Genomic DNA, 21,594 nt, shown 5'->3' on the forward strand with positions numbered 1-21,594 from the left:
GTTACAGGCTCGGAACACTGAGCAACACAATAGCAACAAAAGGAAGGAATACTAAAAAAGAAAAAAAAAGCCATCGCGATTTTGGTATCGGTTCCTGCAAATTTCGTCGTGACGCATTCATGAAGCCGGTTGGGAGCTGTGGGTCCATGACTTGGGCCACAGATTCTTCAGAGACGGCATGCTCATCCGCTTCTCTCTAGGAGAAGGCGACAGTAACGGGAGGGAGAGGCTGCTCAGTCGCTGTCTCTTCTTATCAACCCCCGCCTGCTCAGAGTCGTCGCCGTCAAAGTCCCACATGACATCGTCAATCTGTGCCTCTTCCGTTCCACTGTCCCCTGCCATTTGGCGATCATCATTGTACTCGACTCTCTCCGAAAACTCTCCGCAATTCCCAATGGCGTCGGGCATCGCCTCGTCGAAGCTTCCCATACCTCCCGCCGTTTCCGGTTTTCTCTCTTCCTTTATCGTCTGGGGTTCATCTATTGGCTTCCCCGGTGCTGGCTTCTCGCCCCATATGTCCTCGGAAAACGTGATGGCACCAGGAACAAAAGCAGGCGATAGGGGGCTCAGCGCGGACGAAGGGGTGAAGTAGTCAGACGATGTTCCCGCAGAGGACGACGTGGTTGGAAAGGGGCTGGCTTCAGCCATCGGGGGGAACTGCGCCATAGGCAATACCTGCTGTAGCGATGTGAAGTTCTGCTGCTGCTGCTGCTTGTGTTGCCTTTTCTGCGACTCAAAGAAGATCTCGCCAAGTCGCAAGAGTACGAGCTGTTCCTGCTGCGAGCTCTCCCCAATCTTGTTTCTCAACGAGCTCATCTTTCTTTTGACCTTCCTGGTCTCGCTTCCTTTCTGGGCCTCGGGGAGCTGTGCTTCAAGTGCAACATATCTCTCGTAGTTTTTGGTAGCTTTGTCACTCTGCTGGTGGAGATTGGATACGAGGTAGGCACGTTCATTGTCCAGATCCCCGAGCGGCTGGGGGCTTAGATATGAAGGCGTAGGCGTATAGTTACTAGCCGAGAACGAGACTTGCCCGTGTGTAGAGCTCTTTCGAACCGGCGGTGGCTGACTGGTTCTCGCCTGCAATACCGGACGTTGCAGGGAAGTCCCACTCGGGGCAGCTGTTTCTACAGATCCTACTAGCTGAGATTGGTCCAGGAATCCTTGCCCTTCCTGGGAAATCTTGTTGCTGTTTTGAAGAGGGCTGAAGTAGTCGTCCCGTTGCATCCCCGAGCTGGAACTCGGAATCGTCTCGGGCGATAATGGCACCGAGTATTGCACGTCTTGGAAATTGAGCCCGAAAGAATCCATACCAAAGGGTCGTGGGAGATGCATCTTGTCGATTGCTGCCCATATACCAGACGGGAAAATTACAGGATATAAAGACATATCCAGTTCGTTGTTGTGGAGGAGCGCCATGCTGTGGGATAGCTAGCTAGAAGCTGAAGCTCAGCTTCGTGGTTGGCAAGCTCCAAGCCCGCCACCCAAATAAAGAAGGGAGAGAGAGCTCCCTTTGTTGCCTCTGGCCAGTAGGAGTCTAGAATCACTGCCTCCCCGAGCCGCGGGCTTAGGTCCCTAACAAAGCACGCGCGTGACATGCACTCTGGCAGTAGATTAGGAGTTCTAGATCCGATGCCCAATTTCTTAGCGGTCGTGAAGATCGGCCAAATGTGCTACCAAAGATCGCACTCGGGTTTTCCACTTTGTTGACATGCCAGCCTAGCGGAACAGGCCCGGTGACCACGACGGCCTAGAGCGGCACGGCCCCGAGAAATGGTTCAGAGACTGAACCCATCATGCCTTGGGGGGTCGCAGAATCTCCAGAGCCCGGCTGACTCTGCTGCTTTTCTTACTACTGAAATTTCGTCCCTGGACACAGAGCGGTTGATTTCGGCATATCGTTTCTCGGCGGGCTCTCGTCCGGTCCTGACGGACTGGCTCTCTCTCCTCTTTGGCTTCCCCACATAGGCGTCTGGATGGTACTGCTCCATAATGTTGACGAAGCAGTCTTTGGAGACGTGTTCGGCCAGGAACCTCATGATCTCGGCGCCCTCGTGCTCAAGGCCAGGCATGACAAGGTGGCGCACTAGTAGCCCCTTCTTGGCGATGCCATCGGGAGTGAAGCACAGGTCGCCGACCTGAGCGTGCATGGCTTTGATGCTCTCCCTGGCCGTTGCCGCGTAGTCGTCCGCTTTCAGCAGCCGACGAGAGGTGGCGACCTCCCACACCTTGAAGTCCGGCAGGTAAATGTCAACAAGCCCATCGAGTAGCTCGAGCGAGGCCAGCGAATCATACGCCGAGGTGTTGTATATGACAGGCAACATAAGGCCCTGATCCCGCGCATGGAGGATACTCAAAGCAACCTGGGGCACCACACTAAAGGCCGCGTTAAGCCAGATGGCTAAGACTCATGCGGTCAGAGGTCAGCAACTCACTGCTCAGGGGTGATGAGGTTGATATTGTGCACATTTCCAACATCCTGTAGCTTCAGATACCAGTCGCCAAGCTCTTCTGGTGTCAGATCCTGGCCGTTGCGCTGGTGAGCGATATCGTGGTTCTGGCAGAACACGCATCTCAGATTGCACATGCTTCGAGGCGCCGCGTGTTAGTCTCGGTCTGAATGGAGTCATGTCCATGTAAGCGACTTTACCTGAAGAAAACGGAGCCGCTGCCGTTGTGGCCCTGGATGCACGGCTCTGCAACGGAATCCAAACAAGTCAGCCATCGAGATCAAGTGTCAACGCAAAAACAAGACAAGCAAGGAATGGTCACGCTCATGCTCTAGGCTATCCAAATCCGTATAACACAAACAAGAAAATTATGTAAAACCACAAAACCAAACAAACACATTCACTCTTACACACACACACACACACACACACACACACACACACACACACACACACACACACACACACACACCTTCACCAAAGTGCGGAGCGATGACATTGACCTTGGCCTTCTCCCCAATGAGACACATGCCCGTCGTCTCGTAGCGGTTGACGCCACACAGCCGGGGGCAGAGGTTGCAGTTGTGGAGGTGTGCATAGGCGGCGGCGCGCTTCTTTGCGGCGTCGACCGCGCTCAGCAGCTGGTGGCGGGGCGTGAAGTCGCCAGCGTCGAGGAGGAACGGCGGCGCGAGGTGCAGGGGGGCACGACGCATGCGTCCACTGCTGTCTAGACTTGGTAGCACTGCGGCGGCCGCGGTTGGCCGCTGCCGGCTGCCGCCGATGAGACTTCTTAGGAGTAGTGTCGATGGCATTGCGAGGCCATTCCAGATGGGATCGCTTCAACTGACTGGTTGCGTCGTTCGTTATACAAAGATCCAACAAGGCATTCGAGGTGCCCGCACTACTCGGTAATACTTGATCGCAGCCTGAGATAATGCAAACAGGTTGTTGCCAAGATAAGCGAAGTCCAGGTGCGGAATACTCAGTACTCAGGTAGGTTATCAGGAAGGTGCGAGGGAGTTGATGACGCGATGCTGATTGCTGCCATTGGGAGTCTGTTGCGCTAACAATTTCCCCACCATCTCGACAGCTTCTCCTATGTTAGATGAGACACGGCTCTTGTAACTACAAGGATTTATGTATTTTCCTTCTCTACGATGATTCCCAAAGAGACCTTGCGAGGCCAAGTATCTCCCGATCTTTGGTCAATAAGATATGTACGTATTCGGTATTTGAAAGGCATTTCCAACAAAATTCGTATACCCAAACCAACAAATATGGCATTAAATATTACTATCGAGAACCAGGAGATGAATAACTACGTATCAGGAGAACAGGTAGATATGCACAGAATACGTTTGGTATATGCACAGTATACATTTGGTACATGTAACAGCGTCTTATATTACCCCCGACAACGGTAGGCGGAAGCTATTTTCTCCTCTTCCCGCCGCCACCGCCCGCGTCGCCCGGCTTCCTCTTTTTGCCCTCGCGCTCCCAGTAGGCTTTGCTTTCCCGCTTCTCTTTGTTCTGCAAGCGCTCTTCGATCTCAGCCGTCTTCTTCTTGTACTCGGCACGCTTCTCCTCCTTCTTGGCCCGCCTCTTGGCAACCACGTCCTTCCTGATAGTTGTGAGCTTCTGCATCAGATCGCGCACCTTTTTCTCCTCGCCCCGTACCACCACCGCCCGCTTCTGCATATACGTCTCTTTCTTCTGGGGCTTGGTCTGCACGATCTGGCTCTTGAACGGCAGGTCTGCCGCCAGTGCCCTGGGAACACGGAGGGGGTTAAACCTCCGCGTGGCCCTCTCGATTTTCCTGTACTGGCTGTTCTTCAGCTGCGGTGTGGCAAGGTCCTCGTCCCGCCGGATCTGGCCCGTAGACCTCATGGTATGCCACCCAATGAGATTTGTAGCCGGGTTATAAAAGCGGTGGGGCTTAATGGGGAACCAGGCCCGCAGGAACACAATGTCGCTGAGCAAGATCTTGTCCTCGAACGTCGCTCGGAAGTGCCCTTCAGGCTTGGCCAGAGCGCGCTTGATTTGACCCCTAACTCCCGACACCGTCTTGATAGCTGCACCTTCAAACTTTGCAATCTCTAAGGGCGAGTTAAACATGTCCTTGATGAAAGCTGTGTTCTTGAAGATTTTACTGGGTGTGCCCGTCTATAAAACAAACAGGGTCAGCATTAATATACACGAGAAAATTGTTTAAAATTAGTAAGAAAACTTACCAGTTTAAGCTTCTTGACGATTTCGGTGGACTCGTCCACGCTCAGGACTGTGCCTGTGGCCGATATTCTGAAGCCTGGGTTGGCCGAGGAGAAGGACTGGAAGCAGACAAAGCTGGTGTTGGGCGCAATTAAAGGACCGTAAAAGGTTCCGAAACAGTGCATGTGCTCCGGCGTGTACTTGAGCATCCGATTCCTTATTCTGGAATCTGATATCGAATAGATTGGGAGCGACTGGAACCGGCGCCATCCAAGAGAGAAGATCAGGGGGTCACCCGTTTTGACTGTTTTTACGAACCAAGGTTAGCATATTGACCACTAGTCAAACGTCACCGGGTTGCATAGGGAGGTAGACTTACGAATCTTCTTGTGCCACCGGTGCTTCTTGATTCTGACTTGAACATAGCCAAATCTGTCTTCGGTGGCTGAAAGACCCCCAACAATAATCGGTACCTTGGCGCTGAAGTTGTTGACAAACTCGGCCGGGACGCCTTCCAGAATGATCTTTGCGTATTTTCCAGCTCCGAAACCCTCGACAGAGGCACGCTGGGTTTCGTCCAGGCTCTCGAATTCGGATTTGTTTATGTCGAGTTGTTTTTGCAACATCGCTTTCTGCGACTTATACCAGTCGTCCTCTCCAAACTCTTCCTCGCCCCCTTCACGCCGGGCAACCGCCTTGTCGTTCTTGAAACCTTCTCGATCTTCTTCCTCGAAGCGGAGCTTGAGTTCCTCCTTGCGCCGGGCATTCTTTTCGCGCTCCGCTTCCAGTGTTGCCTCGGGATATTTGGCTTCTTCGGGACCGTGGCTCTCACCAGTTTCGAGATCCTCGAACGCACCGTCACCTTCATCATCCTCATCCTCTCCGCTTTCGCCGTCCTCATCATCCTCGCCTTCATCATCATCGCCTTCGGCCTCATCAACCAGGTTGGCCGTCGAGAACTTAGTCCGGAGGGCTTCGATAGCATCCTTAGTTGACCATTTCCTGGCGAGCGCCTCGTAGTCGAACTTGGGAATGTACCGGTCTTCACTAGCGTCGTCGTCACCCTCCTTCCCAACCCTTCGGAAGAAAGTGTCGTCTTCCTCCTTCTCGATGTCCTCCTCAATTTCCTCCTCATCCTCGCCTCTCCATTTCTGCAGGGCTTCTTTTGCGGATAATGAGTTGTCGTACATGAACCTGGCAAGGTCAACTGCGCGATAGGGCTGCCTCTTCCCATGCAGCATCTTTGCGCGCTGCATCATGTTATCCTTCCACCTAACAGCGGCACCCTCCTCGTTTGAGTTGAGATCGTCGTCGCCGTCATCCGAGTCGAGATCTTCATCCGCAGAGGAAAGTGACCCGAGATCAGAGTCGCTATCGGCAAAAGCAATGTCCTCGTCCTGGGTCTTGTCTGCGTCTTTCCGGAACATTTTGCCAAGTTTTTGCTCGTTGAACTCGGTTTCAACATCGGGCCAGTCCAGATCGTCACCACTGACAAAGCCTTCGTCTTCTGGAAGCCCCTCGTCGTCCCACTCGCCCCGTTCCGCAAACCGTGCTCTCCTTTGGCCTTTTCGCCCAGTATCGACTTCCTCGGGCACCTGCGTGATCTCCTCGCCACTGGCAAAAAGCTTAACGCCATGGTCGGTTTGGCCAAGGAGACGTCTCTCTCCCTGCAAGTCGATGATGAGCTGTTCACCCTCGCCTCGCTCGACGTCTTCGACATCTTTGTCGAAGGCGAACCCGTTTTCTCTAGTGATAACAATATGATCGCCAGTGATTTTAAGCCCACTCCGATCAGCCATGGGTGCATAGAGCCTCTTGTCCTTCTCGTCAAGACGCCTCTTCCCCGTCTTGCCGCTGGCTTTCGCAAGAGCTTGCTCCATGGCAGGCGTCGGACACGGATCCGGCAGTGCCTCCATACTTGCTATTGTGAAGTCGCCCAACCCTGCAATATGAATCCTTTGGCCCTCGGTAGCAAAGTTGGTTCCGCGAAGGTAACCGGAGAGTTCGATTGACCGATCGCAGTCCTCGTCCTCTTCGATTTTTGTGGGATGTGTCACGTCTCGGTAGTTGTCGATTATCGAGTATGGATGGGAGTTCCTCCACACAAGCGGCCGAGGGTTCTTCATGACGGAGAGGAAGCGGGAAAGATTGTGGATCTCGCGGTCCGGGTATCGACCATTCAAGACGCCGGAGAGGTAGAAAAGGTGAGCGCCCTGGTACAACTCGCTCCATAATCTATGTTTCAGTCGCTTCTTGGCGTCCTTGAGGGCCTGCGGCTTGCGAAAGAGGTCAAGATGGGTGAGCACGCCAAAGATGTTACCCGGCATACCAGTGGCGGCCAAGATGTTGAGAAATTCCATCGTCTCCATCTCGAACCCATAATTCCCGTCAATCATCAGCAGCACGATGTCGGCCACCTTGGCGATGTCGACCATGGCCTCGAGCTCGTTGGGGCATTCGACGAAGGTTAATCGCTGCTTTTTTGATGTGACGATTGTTATGGGACCCACAGGGTCAGAGATGGTCTCTTTCGCATAGCGCCTGATTAATGACTTGCTGTTCGCCCCAGGAGCAGTCAGTAAGGCAATTGGGCTTCCGGCTACCGGGCAATCCAACAAGTAAAGACCTACAGCAGTGTCGTCTTTCCTACACCCGGAGGCCCGACGATTGTAACCAGCCGCGGTGCTGGCTCATCGGGAACGCGGTCGACGAGAGGTACATGAAGACGCTTTTCTCTGATCTGTTCGGGGAAGTCAGTGACCGCATGAGGATAGCTGAAATAAGTAGTAGAGGCTGCTCACATCGTGAGTTCGCGCCGCGTGTTTCGCAAGCTTGCCGGGGTTGGTAAAGGTAAAGGCCTTCGGATTCGGCGCTGGATTGACTGCTGTGAGCAAAAGGACCCTGCGACTTGAAATGTGACGGGAAAGCCGTTGTGGGCGGGAACTGACCTCCTGTGTGTTCTTTCTTCTTGTCTTTCGACTTTTTTGCCTGTCTATGCGGCTTGTGGGCTTGTCCGTCCATTCTGGTGCCAGTTCTAGGGGGCGACTGGGGACCTGTATTAAAAAAAATGCCCGTCGCAAACAGCTCCAAATCTCAACCTCAATTCCGCGTCCTGTGCAGCCAGCCGCTCCAGAAATTTTTAGACGGTAGATCTTCGGGCGCGATTACGATCTTATCGATAAGGACTTTTCAGTGGGGTTTAAACATCAATTATCTCCAAATGGTGGGGTCAACCCCCGCCCTTTCCCGTTGTGCTCGGTACTCGACTCCTCCATTGCTCAAAGCCTTTGCGGGCTGTGAGATCTAGGCAAATCCACGGCGCCGTCCGATAGATTTGTCAAATCTCGCCCTTTCACAGGTTCTATCCCTAGTTGGATTGCAAGACCCAAGAAATATGGAGGAGATGCTATCTTGGAATTCTGAGCAACACGCATGGCTTCCACGTTTTGTCAACGACTTTGACTTGGGTCGAACTAAGAAACTTGGACGTCGGGGATTTATCGCGCACCTCAGAGATGACTCGCAGGAAGTATGATTGCGCACTTGGGCAACTCTCTCGGCTGCAAATCATGCAAGTCACCAAATGCGGGAGGTACCAACAGGCTTGGCTGGGCAACGGCAGCCCCGAGTCTGGCGCGTCCGGCGGCACATAGGTAAGATGCCTAAGACGTTGAACAGTTGCTAAAGTGGGAGGAGCCGTAAGTAAGCGTTCTGGTTCTCGAGGCGTGTCACCCCTATTCCACCATGTATCACGAGAGGGTGTGATGGATGTCTTAGCTGCCGATAATGGGCGGCATGACGTACTTTTCCTCTCCACTCGTCTGTGGTCGCTTCCATGCTACGCGAATTGCCGCGTCACTTTGAATGGCCCGTTCAGCTACTCAGCCGCGGCCATGGAAGGCCGCCGATGCTAAAACCCCATAGAGTTCTAGGTATAAAGGAAGAGATATCCCAAAGCCAAAGGGTATCCACAGCAGACTGTCGCCGCCTCTCTTGCATTCACCCTCATGTTGGAATCCCCACAAACGTACTACAGTACCACTTGCCTCATCGCTCACCAGACGTAAAACCGCCTTTACAACCCAACGACAACCATGCCTTCCTACATTGTATGTGCTGCGATCTGGACAACCCATGTCAAATGCTTAGGTACCTTATCTGGTTGCCGTTATTTCTGACATCCGACGTCATAGGTTACCTGCAAGGACGGCGCCTCCCCTGAAGATGTTGAGGAGTAAGTAGCCCCTGCTCTCGATTAGGATTTGCCTTTTGGCAGACCCAGAACACCCATATTGACCTCCAGTCAGTGCAAAGAACAAAGCTAGAGAGCAGGGAGGCACCATCGGTCACGAGTACTCGCTCATCAAGGGGTTTCAGTAGGCTAACCCCTCAACCGCTCGTCTTGGGCGATAGTACCCTGCATCAAGCAGGGAGAGTCAATCCATGTCACTGACAACAGTGAAATCCACAGAGTCACCTTCCCCAATGATGTAGTGCATACTCTCGATCAGGACGAGAACGTGAAGGCGGTCGAGGCCGATGGCGAGGTCTCGACGCAGGCGGTAGTTTGAGCGCGGATGGACAGGGCGGTGGTGTCAAGGAGTGCGGGGCATTAGATCGCGGGGCATAAGCATGAGCCAGGGTCCATCTCAGTCTGGGGTCTAGGCTATCGCAGAAGGCGGCTTCAGACATTTTAGCTGCCTTATCAGCGTCACGCATAGAGCTTATGAATTCGACGATCATTTATTACTCTACTAGTGAAATTAGAGGTTAATCCATTTAATATGAGTGTGAAAAGGTAAGGTAAGGGAAGGTAGCTCTTTCATGTTCAATCTACGCTGAACGTGCTTGCCCTGCCAGGTCTTCAATCTAAAGCTAACTAACTGTTAGTGGATTACTTAGTTGGCACAAGCAACGCCAGTTGCAACCAATTGAATCATGTATTTGGCGCCCAAGCCTTTTAGAAATGCCTACAAAAAGTGAGACCGAGTCAGAGTCAGTACTGCACTAACAGGAAACAGGGATAGATTGCACGGGTAGGTTGCCAATCAAATCCTGCTGATGACCATCACCGACCCGGGCACCCAACTGAAAGTGACGAGTGAAATGGCATGACGGAACGGCAGTCCAGATCAATTATTTCCAAGCCGAAAACTAGCAGTCCGACCCGCTCCTGCCATCTTCCCGTTACCGCGCAAACATGCCGACATGAAATGCATCGCGAGGCCACTGCGGTTGCCTAACTGCCCTAGGGCCTTTTTCCAACTGCGCGTGTCTTCGGCGCGAAGCCTCTCGTCGAGTGCCCGCCACCACTATCCGCAACACCAGCAACACGATGATCGCCAGGGCGTCAAGGACGAAGTCCCGTGGCTCGCCAAGCAGCCTCTGCACCCGCTGAGTTTAGCCGACCTGGTCAGGTAGGCAGGCTTCCAATGCATCCATTCGTCCATTGATCATTCGAGCGTCTGTGTCCGTCTTCTGTCGTGCTCACCATCTGTCGTCGTCGACCCTGCCCGACCTTAGACATGGCCGCCCACCCCTCTCCGCAGAGGCGCTCCTGTCGTCGGCGCGCTTCACGCTGTCGCTGCTTCCGATCCGGCTAGCACACCGGATCCAGGCGCTCCGCAACCTTCCGTACATTGTCGTGTCCAACCCCAACATCAGCAAGATCTACAACAACTACCAGCACTCGCTGTCGACGCTGCTCCCGTGGCAGGGCCGAACCATCAGCAACCTCGACGACGAGATCCGCTTCACCGAAGTGCTGGCCGAGCTGGTGCACACGCACACGGACACGATCCCCATCCTGGCCCGCGGCTTCCTCGAGTGCCGCAAGTACATCTCGGCCGCTGAAGTGACGCGCTTCCTCGACGAGCACCTGCGCGCCCGCATCGGCACCCGCCTCGTCGCCGAGCAGCACATCGCCCTGCACTTCAGCAGCACCCCGCACTTCGACCCGGGCGCCAGCCCCACCCCCTGTCCCGAGCACCCCAACTACATCGGCGTCATCGACACGGCCCTGCGCCCCGCCGCCACCGTCGACAGCTGCGGCGGCTTCGTCGCCGACATCTGCGAGCTCAACTATGGCGTGCGCCCCCAGTGGGTCGTCGACGGCGAGCCCGACACCACCTTCGCCTTCGTGCCTATGCACCTCGAGTACATCGTCACGGAGCTGCTCAAGAACGCCTTCCGCGCCACCGTCGAGAACGGCATGAACCGCGAGCCCATCGTCATCACCATCGCCCCGGAGCCCCCGAACATGTCGCCGCAGAAGCGGGAGACGGTCCGCCTCGACCCGCCCACGGAGCCGCGCGGCGCCTTCAGTCACGACGCCATCGCCCCGCTCGACGACAGCGCGCCAGGCGTGACGATCCGCATCCGCGACCGCGGCGGCGGCATTAGTCCCGACGTGCTGCCGCACATCTGGGGGTACTCGTTCACGACGTTTGGCGACGACGCTGCCGACGACGTGCCGGGCGCCTGGAACGACGACGCTCTGAGCGTCATCTCGGCCGCTAGCGGGAGCGGCAGCGGCGCGACTAGCGGCAGCAGCGGCGTGGGCAGCAGCTCCATCGCCGGCCTCGGGTACGGCCTGCCTCTGAGTAGGGCTTATGCGGAGTACTTTGGGGGCGGCATCGCTGTGCAGAGCCTGTATGGCTGGGGCACCGACGTGTACTTGAGGCTCAAGGGCGTGGGGAAGATTGAGTAATTGTTGTGTAGCCAGGCTATTTTGTTAGACAGCTATGATATGAAAAGTAGATAGTCGACTTTCCGTTAGGTTAGCTCTAGACGACAAACAGTAAAGCCACCGGGAAAAAAAGGGGGGCTATGCAGTTTGTAAATCTACTTCCATCTGCTCTCACTGCTGATTTCAGACAAGTCTACGCTCAGAGGAGTGTCGTCTACTCAAGAGTCCATTCCTCAAGAGGAAGAAAAAAGAGAATCCTCGGTCTTACCGTATTATACTTCGTACACCTCCAATGGTTATCAAAACAACCCCCAATTACATTACCCAACCCCGGGCGTTCGATCCAGCTTGGGGGTTAAGAAAAGGCAAGAACAACGGGGCTAGCAGGGCACCACAGCTAAATGAGCGATAGTGAAGTCAAAGTGAAAAGAAAACAAGTAAATAAAGAACTAGAGAGACCATACAGATCACCAACGCCACCTCTGTTAACGACGAGCAACAGGAAAAGGATATATCTATTTAGTTAGTTCCAGGTTGCCTGCCTGCTTATCAACCAAGCCTTACCGGAAAGCAAATTTCCACTGTAGGCACGGAAACCACAACCAAGAAGAAACTAGCAGGTATAGATAGCATATAGCCCATCGCTATGTTTATTATATTCTATAGTAAAATAGAACACGGTAACAATAAGGACTAGGGGGAAAGGGGGAAAAGGGGGAAGGTAAAAGGGGGAAGGGAAAAAGATAACAAGGATAAAGCGTGTACGGATATAAGGTATAAAAAAGGGGTGGGGGGAGCATCCACGAGTGGCAACAACAAATGTGAAAATATAATGCATGACTAAAAGAGCTATCACTCATCTCGAGTAAGGTGGTGATGACCAGCACTAGCACACGCTTCGATGAGACAAAAGACAGAGTCATTTTAGTGTGTGCATGGTGATGAATATAAACCATTTATTTCACTTTGGCGTTAGATCAGGCTGTGGAAGTCGCTCCTAGAGTAGACGGAATAAACAAGTCATGGATATAGACACGAATATTTATTTTTTCTTCGCCTCTGCTGACGAGGGTTGACCATCCAGTGTCAGGTTTAGATTTAGTCATGGACATGAGTAGGTAGATAAAAAAGTAAATAGGTAAAGATGTATGTGTATATTATATACCATGGTTTTAATTACTGCATTATTGCCAGTTCCCCTTCCCCAAAATAAAAAAAGATGCGAATCGACAACCATAAGCACCTTAGTATAGATGATGATAGAGAGAATCCTTTCTAGCCTCCAGCACACAAAGATCAAAATCAAAAATACAAAAAAAGAAGAAAAAAAAGATGCAAGCTAAACCGCCAGCCATTTTCAGCAAGTCTACAGGTATTACATGTTTGCCAATTCGTTATCGATTTGCCGATCCATAAACGTGCGGCGCTCGCCGACGAGCTCCGTCTGGAGGCGCTGCTCGACGAGGGCACGGACCTGCTTCTTGGTGACGGTGTCGAGGTCGACTTCGCGCAGGACCATCTGGATGGCCTCAATGATCATGGCGTCGTCGGGGCCGACGTTGCCGCGCTGGAAGTCAAACGACAGGGCGCTGGCGCGGCCGTTGTTGTTGGCACCGTAGCCGCTGAGACCCGTGGCCGTGGAGAAGCGGGGGTTTAGGCTGGTGGGCGTGCCCAAGCCTGGCGGGGTGTTGGTCATGCTGCGCAGGTTGGCCACGCTGGGGCGGTGGCTGGCGTTGGGCCCGCCAGCCGAGAAGTCCTGGTAAGGGCTCTGGCCCATCGACGCCATGCTCTGGCGGTGGGCAAGAGGGTTGTCCGAGTACGGTGGCGCGCCGACAAAGGTGCTGGCACGCGTCGCGCCGAATGGAGTTCCGGGGCTCTGGGGCGGCATGTACGCGTTGCTACCGCGGCCAGGAAGACCCGTCAACACCGACGGCTGGCGGACCGACGAGTAGACCGACTTCATGTCGTCCATCTCATAGTTACCCTCATCGTAGATCCCCATGACGGTGGCGTCCACGCCATTCTTCTCCGAGGGGCCGCCGCGACGGCCGGGCAGGTTGTTGGCCATCGCATAGTCGTCCCAGCGCTGAAGCGGAATGGAGCGCGGATCGTAGCCCTCGTCATCGACGGCGACTATTTTCTTATCGCCCGACTCCCCAATGACAATACGCGTAGTACCCCAGCTAAAGTTGTCCTGATTCCAGAACGAATAGACGGGCAGGACAACCGAGTATATCGGGAAGGCGAGGATGTAGATGATCATCCAGCCAATGTGCTGCCACTGGCGCTTCAAGATGAACACGAGCGCCTGGAGACCGTAGACGGCCGCTATAACCACAATGGAGATCAAGGGGAACTGTCCAGAGTGACTCGCGACAAGGTAGATGAGGTAGATGATGTATGCAGAGGTGGCCGGAAGAATGAGAGTACCGAAGAGGTCGATGAAAACGACAAACCGCATCGAGAAGCAGCAGAAGCCGCACATCTCGGGGAGAAACATCAGTTCAACCAGGTTGTGGATTGTAGAGTTGATCCACCGACGACGCTGGGACAGAAGGACGCTCCAGGTCTCTGGCGCTGCCGTCTGGCAGTAGGCCTCTGGGACAAACTTGTACGACATGTACGGGAAGTGCTTGGTCATCAGGGTAGTCAGGTAGCGGTCCTCGCCGAGAGACAACAGATTCTTCTTGTGAAGGGTGTCCACGCGGCAGTCGCTATACTCGCGGATGACCTGATCAGATATGATCAGGGGCTTTCCGCGGTCGGCGGTTCGCAGTCGGTACATGGTGAAACTGGCCAACCGTTAGTCAATATGCGACGCAATCTTAGCAGGGCATCAGTGACAACTTACCATCCTGGCAAGCAGGTGACACTGCCAAACAGGGACTCGAAGGCCTTAGCGAGGTGGTGCGAGATGAAGTATTCGTAGACCTGAATCATTGTCCACCACGAGCGTTCCTCGTTCTGCAGACTCGTCTCGCCACAGATGCCGGCAATCTTGGCGTCGTTGGCACAAGCAGCAACAAGATGGTTCAGAGAATCCTCACGCACACAGGTGTCGGCATCGACCATCAGCATGTATTCATACAGTTCGGGATCCACGCCGATGATGTTGTTGATCTGATGGAACATTTCCAGCTCGAGAGGGTTCATGGGAGAGCGATGGTGAACGCGGTTGAGGAAGCTCATGAGCAGGATCTGCGAGTCACGCTTGCCACGGTTGCCAGGCTTGGCCATGGACTGCTCTGACTCCTTGCCCACCTTTACGACAACGAGGTACGGCACGACGTTGCCCTCGTACTCATACAGGCCGGAATAGACTTTGCCGTAGTTGAGTTGTTCACTGCCGGCGCCGACCGACTTGAAGGGCAGAGCAGGGGGGTCGACCTTGGGGTCGACGCCGAGGATATCGAGAACAATCTTGGGAGTAGGGCGGTCGTTACCGCCACCGACAATGACACCATCGCAAATGACAAAGATCAGCTTCCGCTTGTTATCGTACTGCAGGGCCGTGAGCGAGTCCAGCGCCTTCCTCAGCGAATCTTCGCCTTCGGTGTAGGCTGGGACCTGGCAAATGACAAACTTGTCCTGGGGCGACGGGCGCCGCTTCGACCCGAATTGCAGAGCCGACACGAACTTGGTGATAATGACGGCTCCTACGATGACGGTGAAGGCTAGAAGAATGTAATTGTTCACCTGGCACCTCGCCGACCAGCGGAAGTCTGGAATGCCTATATAGAAGGTGTTCTTGATGCAATTCATGTTGTTCTGGAGTATCGCGCTCTGCGTCTGGTTCGACCGCGCGTTCCTCAACAAGCCGTTGATATTGTCGGTAAGATCTTGGCCCGGGCTGTTCTTGACAAGGGTGACAAGAGACTGGTCGAGGAAGGCGTACCGAGCGGCATTGTTGTATATTTTCTGCGTGTTCATGTAGTCGGACAGATCGTAGATGCCTCCTTCATAAATGAACCACGGGTGGTTGCCATTGGCTCCCTCGTTTTTGACCACGCCGGTATCCCAAACGAGGTCGCCGTGGTAGTACTCCTTGATGCGGGGCAGGAAGTAGTCGACATACCACCCGGCCGAGTGCAGCTTGGTCGTCGGGTCCGTCTGGTAGAATCCCGACGTATGAATGCCCTCAACGAGGGTCGGCGTGTTGTTCAACTCGAGCCTGATCATGTCATCGGTAACCACTAGGGGGCACGATATAGTCAGTGGCGGGATGAAATAGCCATCGAGGTTCAGGCCACCGAATGGTTGCATGTTTTCCGAGTTCGTTTCAATGGCCGTGTCGCTGTGCTGCAGCCTCCAGAAACTTGATATGTCGTAAACCTTGCCATGTATGCTGACCCAAAAGTCGTCGGCTCCCTGATGGCCCGTAATCTCGGACTGCGACCATGCCTTGTCGAAATTCGGGCAGAGAATACGGCCGAAGAAGATAATCCAGAAGATAATGAAGCCGTTGAAGAACAAGATGATGAGGCAGAGAACTAGCTTCTCCCGCCACGCCATCCTGACGTCGGGGCGTTTCATACGCCCTATGAAGCGGAGCAGGAACGAAGGAATCCACCAGGTCATAGCCCAGACGAAGGCAACCCAGATCTTCCTAGAGGTGGTGGTGCCAGTTTCCTCAATCGTCTTGCCGTGGGCCAGCTCAGGATCGAGGTTGTTGATGAACTCGCCGTCGCTGTTGTAGTAGACCTGGTCCTTGACCGTGTCGCCTCTGGCCCCGAGGCCGTAGTCGCCATTGCTCACATTGCGCATCCCAGTCATGGCGGTGGGGGCAATGGACGGGGCGGCCATTGGGTGGGCGGCGTTGAGGGTGGCTTGGCTCATGTTCCGCTGGTGGTGAACGAGCTGGTCGCGGCTCCCGTTCGAAGTGCTGTCACCGTACTGCTGCGGAGGGAAGAAGCCACTGCCGCTGTGCGAATACCCGGAGCCCATGCCGCTTGGTGGCATCATGTGAGGCATGCTTCCGAGCCTCTCAGCCTCCATGGGCTTAAGATCGAGCATGCTCTCTGCCTCCCACCATGCAGTCTCTCTCATCCACACTCGCTCCGTGCCAACAACGACCTCGCCATTACTCCAACCGCGCTCCAGGATCCAGCTCTCGATGCCGTCTCGGCCTTCCATGCACCCTAGCATGCGGTAACGCTGGACAAACTCTTCGTGGTCGAAATCGGCAGTGAAGTCGAGGTGCTTGTTCCGCCGATTGGACCACTCAGGTAGCCGCCATGTACGAAGCTGGCGCGACACAGTTCCCGCAGACCAAGCAGAAGTGACTGACGGCAGGGCTGCCAGGCTAGCCGGCGACTCATCAGTCGGGTGCACACAGAGATGATACCACGCGCGACTGCTGCCAAGAACGGTAGTGAGGTCGATGCGGCCATTGCGACCCAGATTGATGCCTTCAGCCGGGACGGGGAGGAGGAGCTTCTTCAAAAAGCCATCATCTTCCGCGGCCAGCACAATCTTTTCGAGAACCTCTTCGCGTTTTTCCAGCGTGTGTTGCCTCTCTCTGCCTAGGGTTCCGACCATAATCCCCAGCTCAGGACCACACTCGGCCACGGCGTTCTGCATTTCCCGCAGAACGGAGCTCCCGGCCGTGGACACATCAACTCCGTCCTGCTTCATCTCGGAGTTGATTCCTTGACTGTCGTCAAAGATGCCCCTCATGGCAACGGCTTTGCCAAGGTTGGGGTCGGGTATCTCGAGCACGGTCAGACAAACGGTATCACCGGTGTCTTCGTTTGAAGTGGGTGTCCGGTCGCCGCGACCGTCGCTAGATTCGTCTCCGTCCCTAATGCGTCCCATCTGGGCGGCAATGGAATCGTTGGCCTTCTTGATAACCCAGTCGACCAAGGCTTCGTAAAGGCCCCCAATCAATGTCCTCCGGTCCTCGGTGGTGCATTGTCTGGCAAGAATCTCAGGATCCAACCCGAGCAGGCCACCCACATCCTCGCATATGTCTTCCAAAGCGTCCTCGTCAACATGGTAATCAATCGTGTTGCCTAGCTTCAGGAGACCCGCGAGGATTGAGATAAAACTCCGATGGGTTGAGCCTTTGATGCCGATGTCTTTCAGGGCTGTCCGGAAATCGTCGGCGGCAGCAGCGTCGTCGGCAGTTGGGAGGTACGAGGGAGGGCCGTAGGTGCCGGACCGGGCAAGTAGGCTGTAGTGAGAAGCTGCCTTGAGCCCGAGAAACTCTCGCTCCGCGGGCGTTGAGGCAGATGTGAGAAGATAGTAAAACACATCGAAGGCCCGGTAACCAGGCTCGGAGGTTATGTTCAACAGCCCCTTGTCCGTGTCAATGCCACCCTGTGAGAGGGCAATGGAAGCCGCGGTCAAGTTTCCCGCAAGATTGAGCGTCAAGGTAACTCCCAACGCAGTCTGCCGTGGCATCGATGGGTTATTTGGGGTTACACAGCGTAGAAAAGGCTCGATGGCATCAAGTGCCGTAAAGAGACCAGACGGGATCGAGATTGGGACCGAAGAGAGGAATGGCCGGAGGAGAGAAGGGGTAGAGGAGTGTGTCGAGCTTGAAAATGTTAGCATACTGTACAGAACTCGAGGAAGACGGCCAGCGAAGCAAGAAATATACCCGAGTATGACACAGCCATCTTCAGCACGGCGGCGAGCATGTTCCCATACTCTTACTGCCAGGGCAGCATCCACTGTGCCCCCAACGTTTCCATCGGGGCCGGCTTGGGACGCAGTGAGCCACGTGTTGACGACGAGGCTTGTTCCGGCATCGAGTCGGTATGGCTGCGAGGAGAGGTAGATGTTGTGGACGGCGTTGAGGAGTGTCGTGGTGGAAACCTGGGAAGACTGTTGTCCAGCACCGCGAGGGCCACCCATGCCCGCCTCGGAGCCCACCGAGTACATTGACATGCGGTTCGACATCTTGTCGAGATGCGAGCCGCGATGCCCCTTTTCGGTACGAAAAGGAAGACAAGATTCTTCCCGCCCGTCGAATGGTGGCGGGTGAAACGGAGTGGTGCCCTTATTTTCTTCTTCTTTTTCTTCTCGCCTAACGTGTTTTTGTGGTTTGTCGGTACCCTAGGCCTAGAGTGTAGAGGGTCGGGCTTCGGTACGGAACAGAGCCGGCCGACTGAATGGCAATTGCTATTAGGTAGTCTAGTTGACAATATCCAAGATTGAGGGGGTCGATGCAACTGCAGTCTGGTGAGCGGCCGTGGCTGCACAGGATGCAAGTTGGTCGCTCGGAGCAACGTGATGACCTCAGTCAGGTACAGAGTACTCAGGCCTTGGACCCCTTTCCACGTTTGCACGCGAAAACGAAAGACCACGCGGGCAAGTTAGGTAGACAGACCACGGGAGCGGCCAACAAAACAAAAAGAATAAAGGCCCCTAGGATTGGGAAAGAGACGAAAAACGACAGGGCGAAGAAACAGCGGCCAAAGCGAGTGAGGCGGCGCTGGTGAAACACGGCGAAGGCACAAGGGAAAAAGCGAATGTCGACAGCGGCGTTAGAGGCGGCTGCACTGTAGCGAGTGGGTGAGCAGGAATACGGCGCCTGTCTGGTCTGGTGCCAGAAAATATCACGGCCCTTGCTGAAGAGCAGTCAGCAGCGGCAGCGACAGTGAAGGGGGTTCCGCTTCCTGCAGGCGGCTGCTGGGTGGATGAAAACAAGGGGGAAAAGCGAACCACGATGGCACTACGGCCGCCCACAACGACCACCTGCTCAATCACGCCAAGACCGCGTCGCCAGGTGGGAGGTGCCGGGGTGGAGGACGATTTGCATGATGTGCCGTGGAATTAAAAAAAGGATTCAAGGCCTTCCCGGTTCGTGCAGCCGATCTTGGGATGGGGTTCCCCGGCGAGTTAAAGCCATCCCCCATGCAACAAGCATGCCTTCGCGCCCGCTTGCAGTTACATGAGTGGTATGCAGTAAACAGAGCCGACAGTGGCGTAACTGGCGTTCAATTTACCCATTTTCGTTTCGCACTTCAATTGTGGTCCCATTATTACTTAGTATAACAAGTTTTCGTCCGTCGCTCCCGCAGGCCGCCAATGGAGCGAGGAGACGAGTTGGCGAAAGAACGACGTGCTAACAGACTGCCGTCACACTTGCATCTGATGACTGTCTCGGTCTCGACGCTGTCTCTCTCCTTGGTCAGTCGGCCGCCGTTTTTGTTGGCGAAGACACGCGCGCGCACGCTAGTACTGCAAAGAGAAGAGTCCATGTATCCGTGTTCCGACTTGCAGCCCATTCAATCGCTCGATTCGCCCCGTTCTGAGACCTGAGTGGCGTCTCCGCTCCTGCACTATATAGTTCTGTACTTGTTGATTGTTTGTTGGTGTCCGAGGTGTCCGAGGTGTCCAAAGCCCACCTTGGAATCGAAAGTTATTGACTGCTCGCTCCGGTCCAACACCTGCCGTGCAGCGTGCAGTGAATGAATGCAGTGCGGCGATGCGGGCCTAAAGAGGGTGGGTTTGGTTTATGCCTGACATCGGATGGCCGTTGAATACGAGAAATGGACAAAGCGGGAGAATTAAAAAGTCCCTTTCGATCGACGGATGGCATCGTGACTGGATGTCGAAAGAAACTCTCCACCCCCACTGCATGGGTTTCCCGCCGGCAATTCGCCTTCCACGTTACGAGGTCTCTTGGATGTGAAACCGAAAGACGAGGAGCCTCTGGGCGGGAGACGACTAGAGCAAAATTATTGGGTTGCACGCGTGTGACTGTGTCCGTATTCTCGGGAATAATAACCCCAAGGCCAATTGTAACTTGTCGCCCTCCTGTTGTGGTGGTGTGGTTGGTGCCTTGCTGTTGTGCCAGTGTTCCGTTAGACCCCACTGGGACCGACGGTGGGACAGCGCAGGGACATGCAAACTCAAAGAGGGAGGGGTGTTTTGTGATTAGAGAATCTTAATTTTTACATGCATAACTGTCTATCCGTTAGCTGTTAGCTGCCGCCTTATTTGAGAACCCGGTCTAGTTGTCGTATAAATGCATAGCCTGTTCCGCCACTCTAGCCCTGGCGGTTCTTTTTTTAGTGCGTCCTTGGCCCAGGGCCTAGTCGATCTGCCAAGTTGCCAGCCATCCAATCCATCCATCCTTCCTTCAAGGGCTGGCTGGGTCCGACAACAAACCGATCGCCGCAGTTCTCGAACAACTAGCCATCCATCCGTCCATCGAAATCCACACAACACGAACGAACTCCGCAGGCGCAGCACCAGCAGAGCATCGCAGCTTTCTGTGGGTGGGCTTTCTGTTGGCTTTCTGTTGTCCTTTCTTCGCCCCCGCGTGACCCCTCCCGCTCGCTCACACACGGGCGCATTCCAATTGTGTGCTGGTTGTCTCATTCTGATCTGTTGTTGAGCCCGAGCAGGCATTGGCCCGTAGCATCCTAGCTGCGGATTGTGTCCAGTACACATGCACTCACTACCTTACGTAGGTTTGGTAGCTCGATGCTCGCCTTTGGCGGATTGGGCCAACCAGCGGGTTCGAATTAATACCAGATACTAGGTGCCTATCAATGTCTTAGGAAACAAATGCCCTGTTGCATTCCAAAGCAACTTGAGTTGGGCCCGTCTCGTCTGATTTGCGGGCCATCGCGAACACTGTGCACGCCCCAGTCATACTAGCCACCTAGGCCACTGCACCGCTTGTCCCGCTAACATGCTAGGACGTCAAAGAGGCACAGATGTGGGCGGAGCAGACAAGTTGAGATCCTTCTCCTGTTGTTTCCGTGCTTCCGTGCCTGCGCTGCCGGGAATTTGCGGCGGCGTGGGGCGATACGGGGCTCTTAGTTTGCGACGCCAAACGAACCTTCTTCGCCTGCAGAGTCCGGGCTGTCATCACTCTGCCATCCGAGGTTACGGACAAGCAGCATCCCACCCCATACCGAGCAGGTGTCAAGGAGGTCTTGAGCAGGTCTCGTTGTCGAGGTTGTTGGTCTGATTGAGATTTATCCCAACATTCCATTTTTGCGGCCCCTGATTCGGAGCAGCCAAGACATTCCTCATAACAATGAATGTTGGGAGCACTTTTGCGGAGAGCCTTGGCTAGCCAGGCTCCAGGTTGCCGCAGCATGGAGTTTACAACAAACAAAAATCTAGGACGCCCAATGGCAGCTTGCTCGATGTTTGAACAGAATCGGAACCAACAGCGTATTGGATACAGTAGCTAGGGGCTCTTCGAGCCGCAAAGGATGGGGAAGTTCGCCCATAGGAATCAGGATTCGTTAATCGAATAACACCCCGAGCCCCTGCCGCTGGTAC

The 21,594-nt window shown here is 54.6% G+C and overlaps 6 protein-coding genes across 6 annotated transcripts; 2 read left to right on the top strand and 4 right to left on the bottom strand.

Annotated features, from left to right (window-relative positions):
* Positions 1-69: 69 nt before the first annotated feature.
* B0T26DRAFT_313013 (uncharacterized protein) lies at positions 70-1,596 on the bottom strand. Its single transcript, XM_060434333.1, has one exon. It carries the CDS (start codon positions 1,414-1,416, stop codon positions 118-120), a length of 1,299 nt encoding a protein of 432 aa, XP_060296892.1. The 5' UTR covers positions 1,417-1,596; the 3' UTR covers positions 70-117.
* Positions 1,597-1,775: 179 nt separating this feature from the next.
* Positions 1,776-3,160, bottom strand: B0T26DRAFT_645788 (radical SAM superfamily protein; the record flags this gene model as incomplete). The annotated part of the gene is made up of 4 exons (XM_060437762.1): positions 1,776-2,373; positions 2,433-2,585; positions 2,648-2,693; positions 2,920-3,160. 4 exons carry the CDS (start codon positions 3,158-3,160, stop codon positions 1,776-1,778), a joined length of 1,038 nt encoding a protein of 345 aa, XP_060296893.1.
* Positions 3,161-3,878: 718 nt separating this feature from the next.
* B0T26DRAFT_647567 (uncharacterized protein) lies at positions 3,879-7,676 on the bottom strand (the record flags this gene model as incomplete). The annotated part of the gene is made up of 6 exons (XM_060437907.1): positions 3,879-4,610; positions 4,679-4,959; positions 5,035-7,211; positions 7,286-7,395; positions 7,457-7,527; positions 7,604-7,676. 6 exons carry the CDS (start codon positions 7,674-7,676, stop codon positions 3,879-3,881), a joined length of 3,444 nt encoding a protein of 1,147 aa, XP_060296894.1.
* A 1,073-nt stretch (positions 7,677-8,749) lies between these two features.
* On the top strand, positions 8,750-9,226 carry B0T26DRAFT_752073 (uncharacterized protein; the record flags this gene model as incomplete). Its single annotated transcript, XM_060445478.1, has 4 exons — positions 8,750-8,764; positions 8,849-8,889; positions 8,963-9,031; positions 9,127-9,226. 4 exons carry the CDS (start codon positions 8,750-8,752, stop codon positions 9,224-9,226), a joined length of 225 nt encoding a protein of 74 aa, XP_060296895.1.
* Positions 9,227-9,677: 451 nt separating this feature from the next.
* On the top strand, positions 9,678-11,517 carry B0T26DRAFT_711870 (branched-chain alpha-ketoacid dehydrogenase). The gene is made up of 2 exons (XM_060442059.1): positions 9,678-10,072; positions 10,179-11,517. Exons 1-2 carry the CDS (start codon positions 9,864-9,866, stop codon positions 11,362-11,364), a joined length of 1,395 nt encoding a protein of 464 aa, XP_060296896.1. The 5' UTR covers positions 9,678-9,863; the 3' UTR covers positions 11,365-11,517.
* A 1,201-nt stretch (positions 11,518-12,718) lies between these two features.
* B0T26DRAFT_741179 (chitin synthase) lies at positions 12,719-18,246 on the bottom strand (the record flags this gene model as incomplete). The annotated part of the gene is made up of 3 exons (XM_060443935.1): positions 12,719-14,135; positions 14,195-17,881; positions 17,945-18,246. The coding sequence occupies 3 exons, from the start codon at positions 18,244-18,246 to the stop codon at positions 12,719-12,721; spliced, it is 5,406 nt and encodes a 1,801-aa protein (XP_060296897.1).
* Positions 18,247-21,594: the final 3,348 nt, after the last annotated feature.

This window comes from Lasiosphaeria miniovina (genome assembly GCF_030549165.1).
Source record: "Lasiosphaeria miniovina strain SMH2392-1A chromosome Unknown B0T26scaffold_4, whole genome shotgun sequence".
Taxonomy (NCBI): domain Eukaryota; kingdom Fungi; phylum Ascomycota; class Sordariomycetes; order Sordariales; family Lasiosphaeriaceae; genus Lasiosphaeria; species Lasiosphaeria miniovina.

Coding starts and splice junctions, on each gene's coding strand:
- B0T26DRAFT_711870 (XM_060442059.1), top strand. CDS start 9,864: ATGAAATGCATCGCGAGGCCACTGCGGTTGCCTAACTGCCCTAGGGCC. Junction 10,073..10,178: donor AGTTTAGCCGACCTGGTCAG/GTAGGCAGGCTT, acceptor GCCCGACCTTAG/ACATGGCCGCCCACCCCTCT.
- B0T26DRAFT_313013 (XM_060434333.1), bottom strand. CDS start 1,416: ATGGCGCTCCTCCACAACAACGAACTGGATATGTCTTTATATCCTGTA.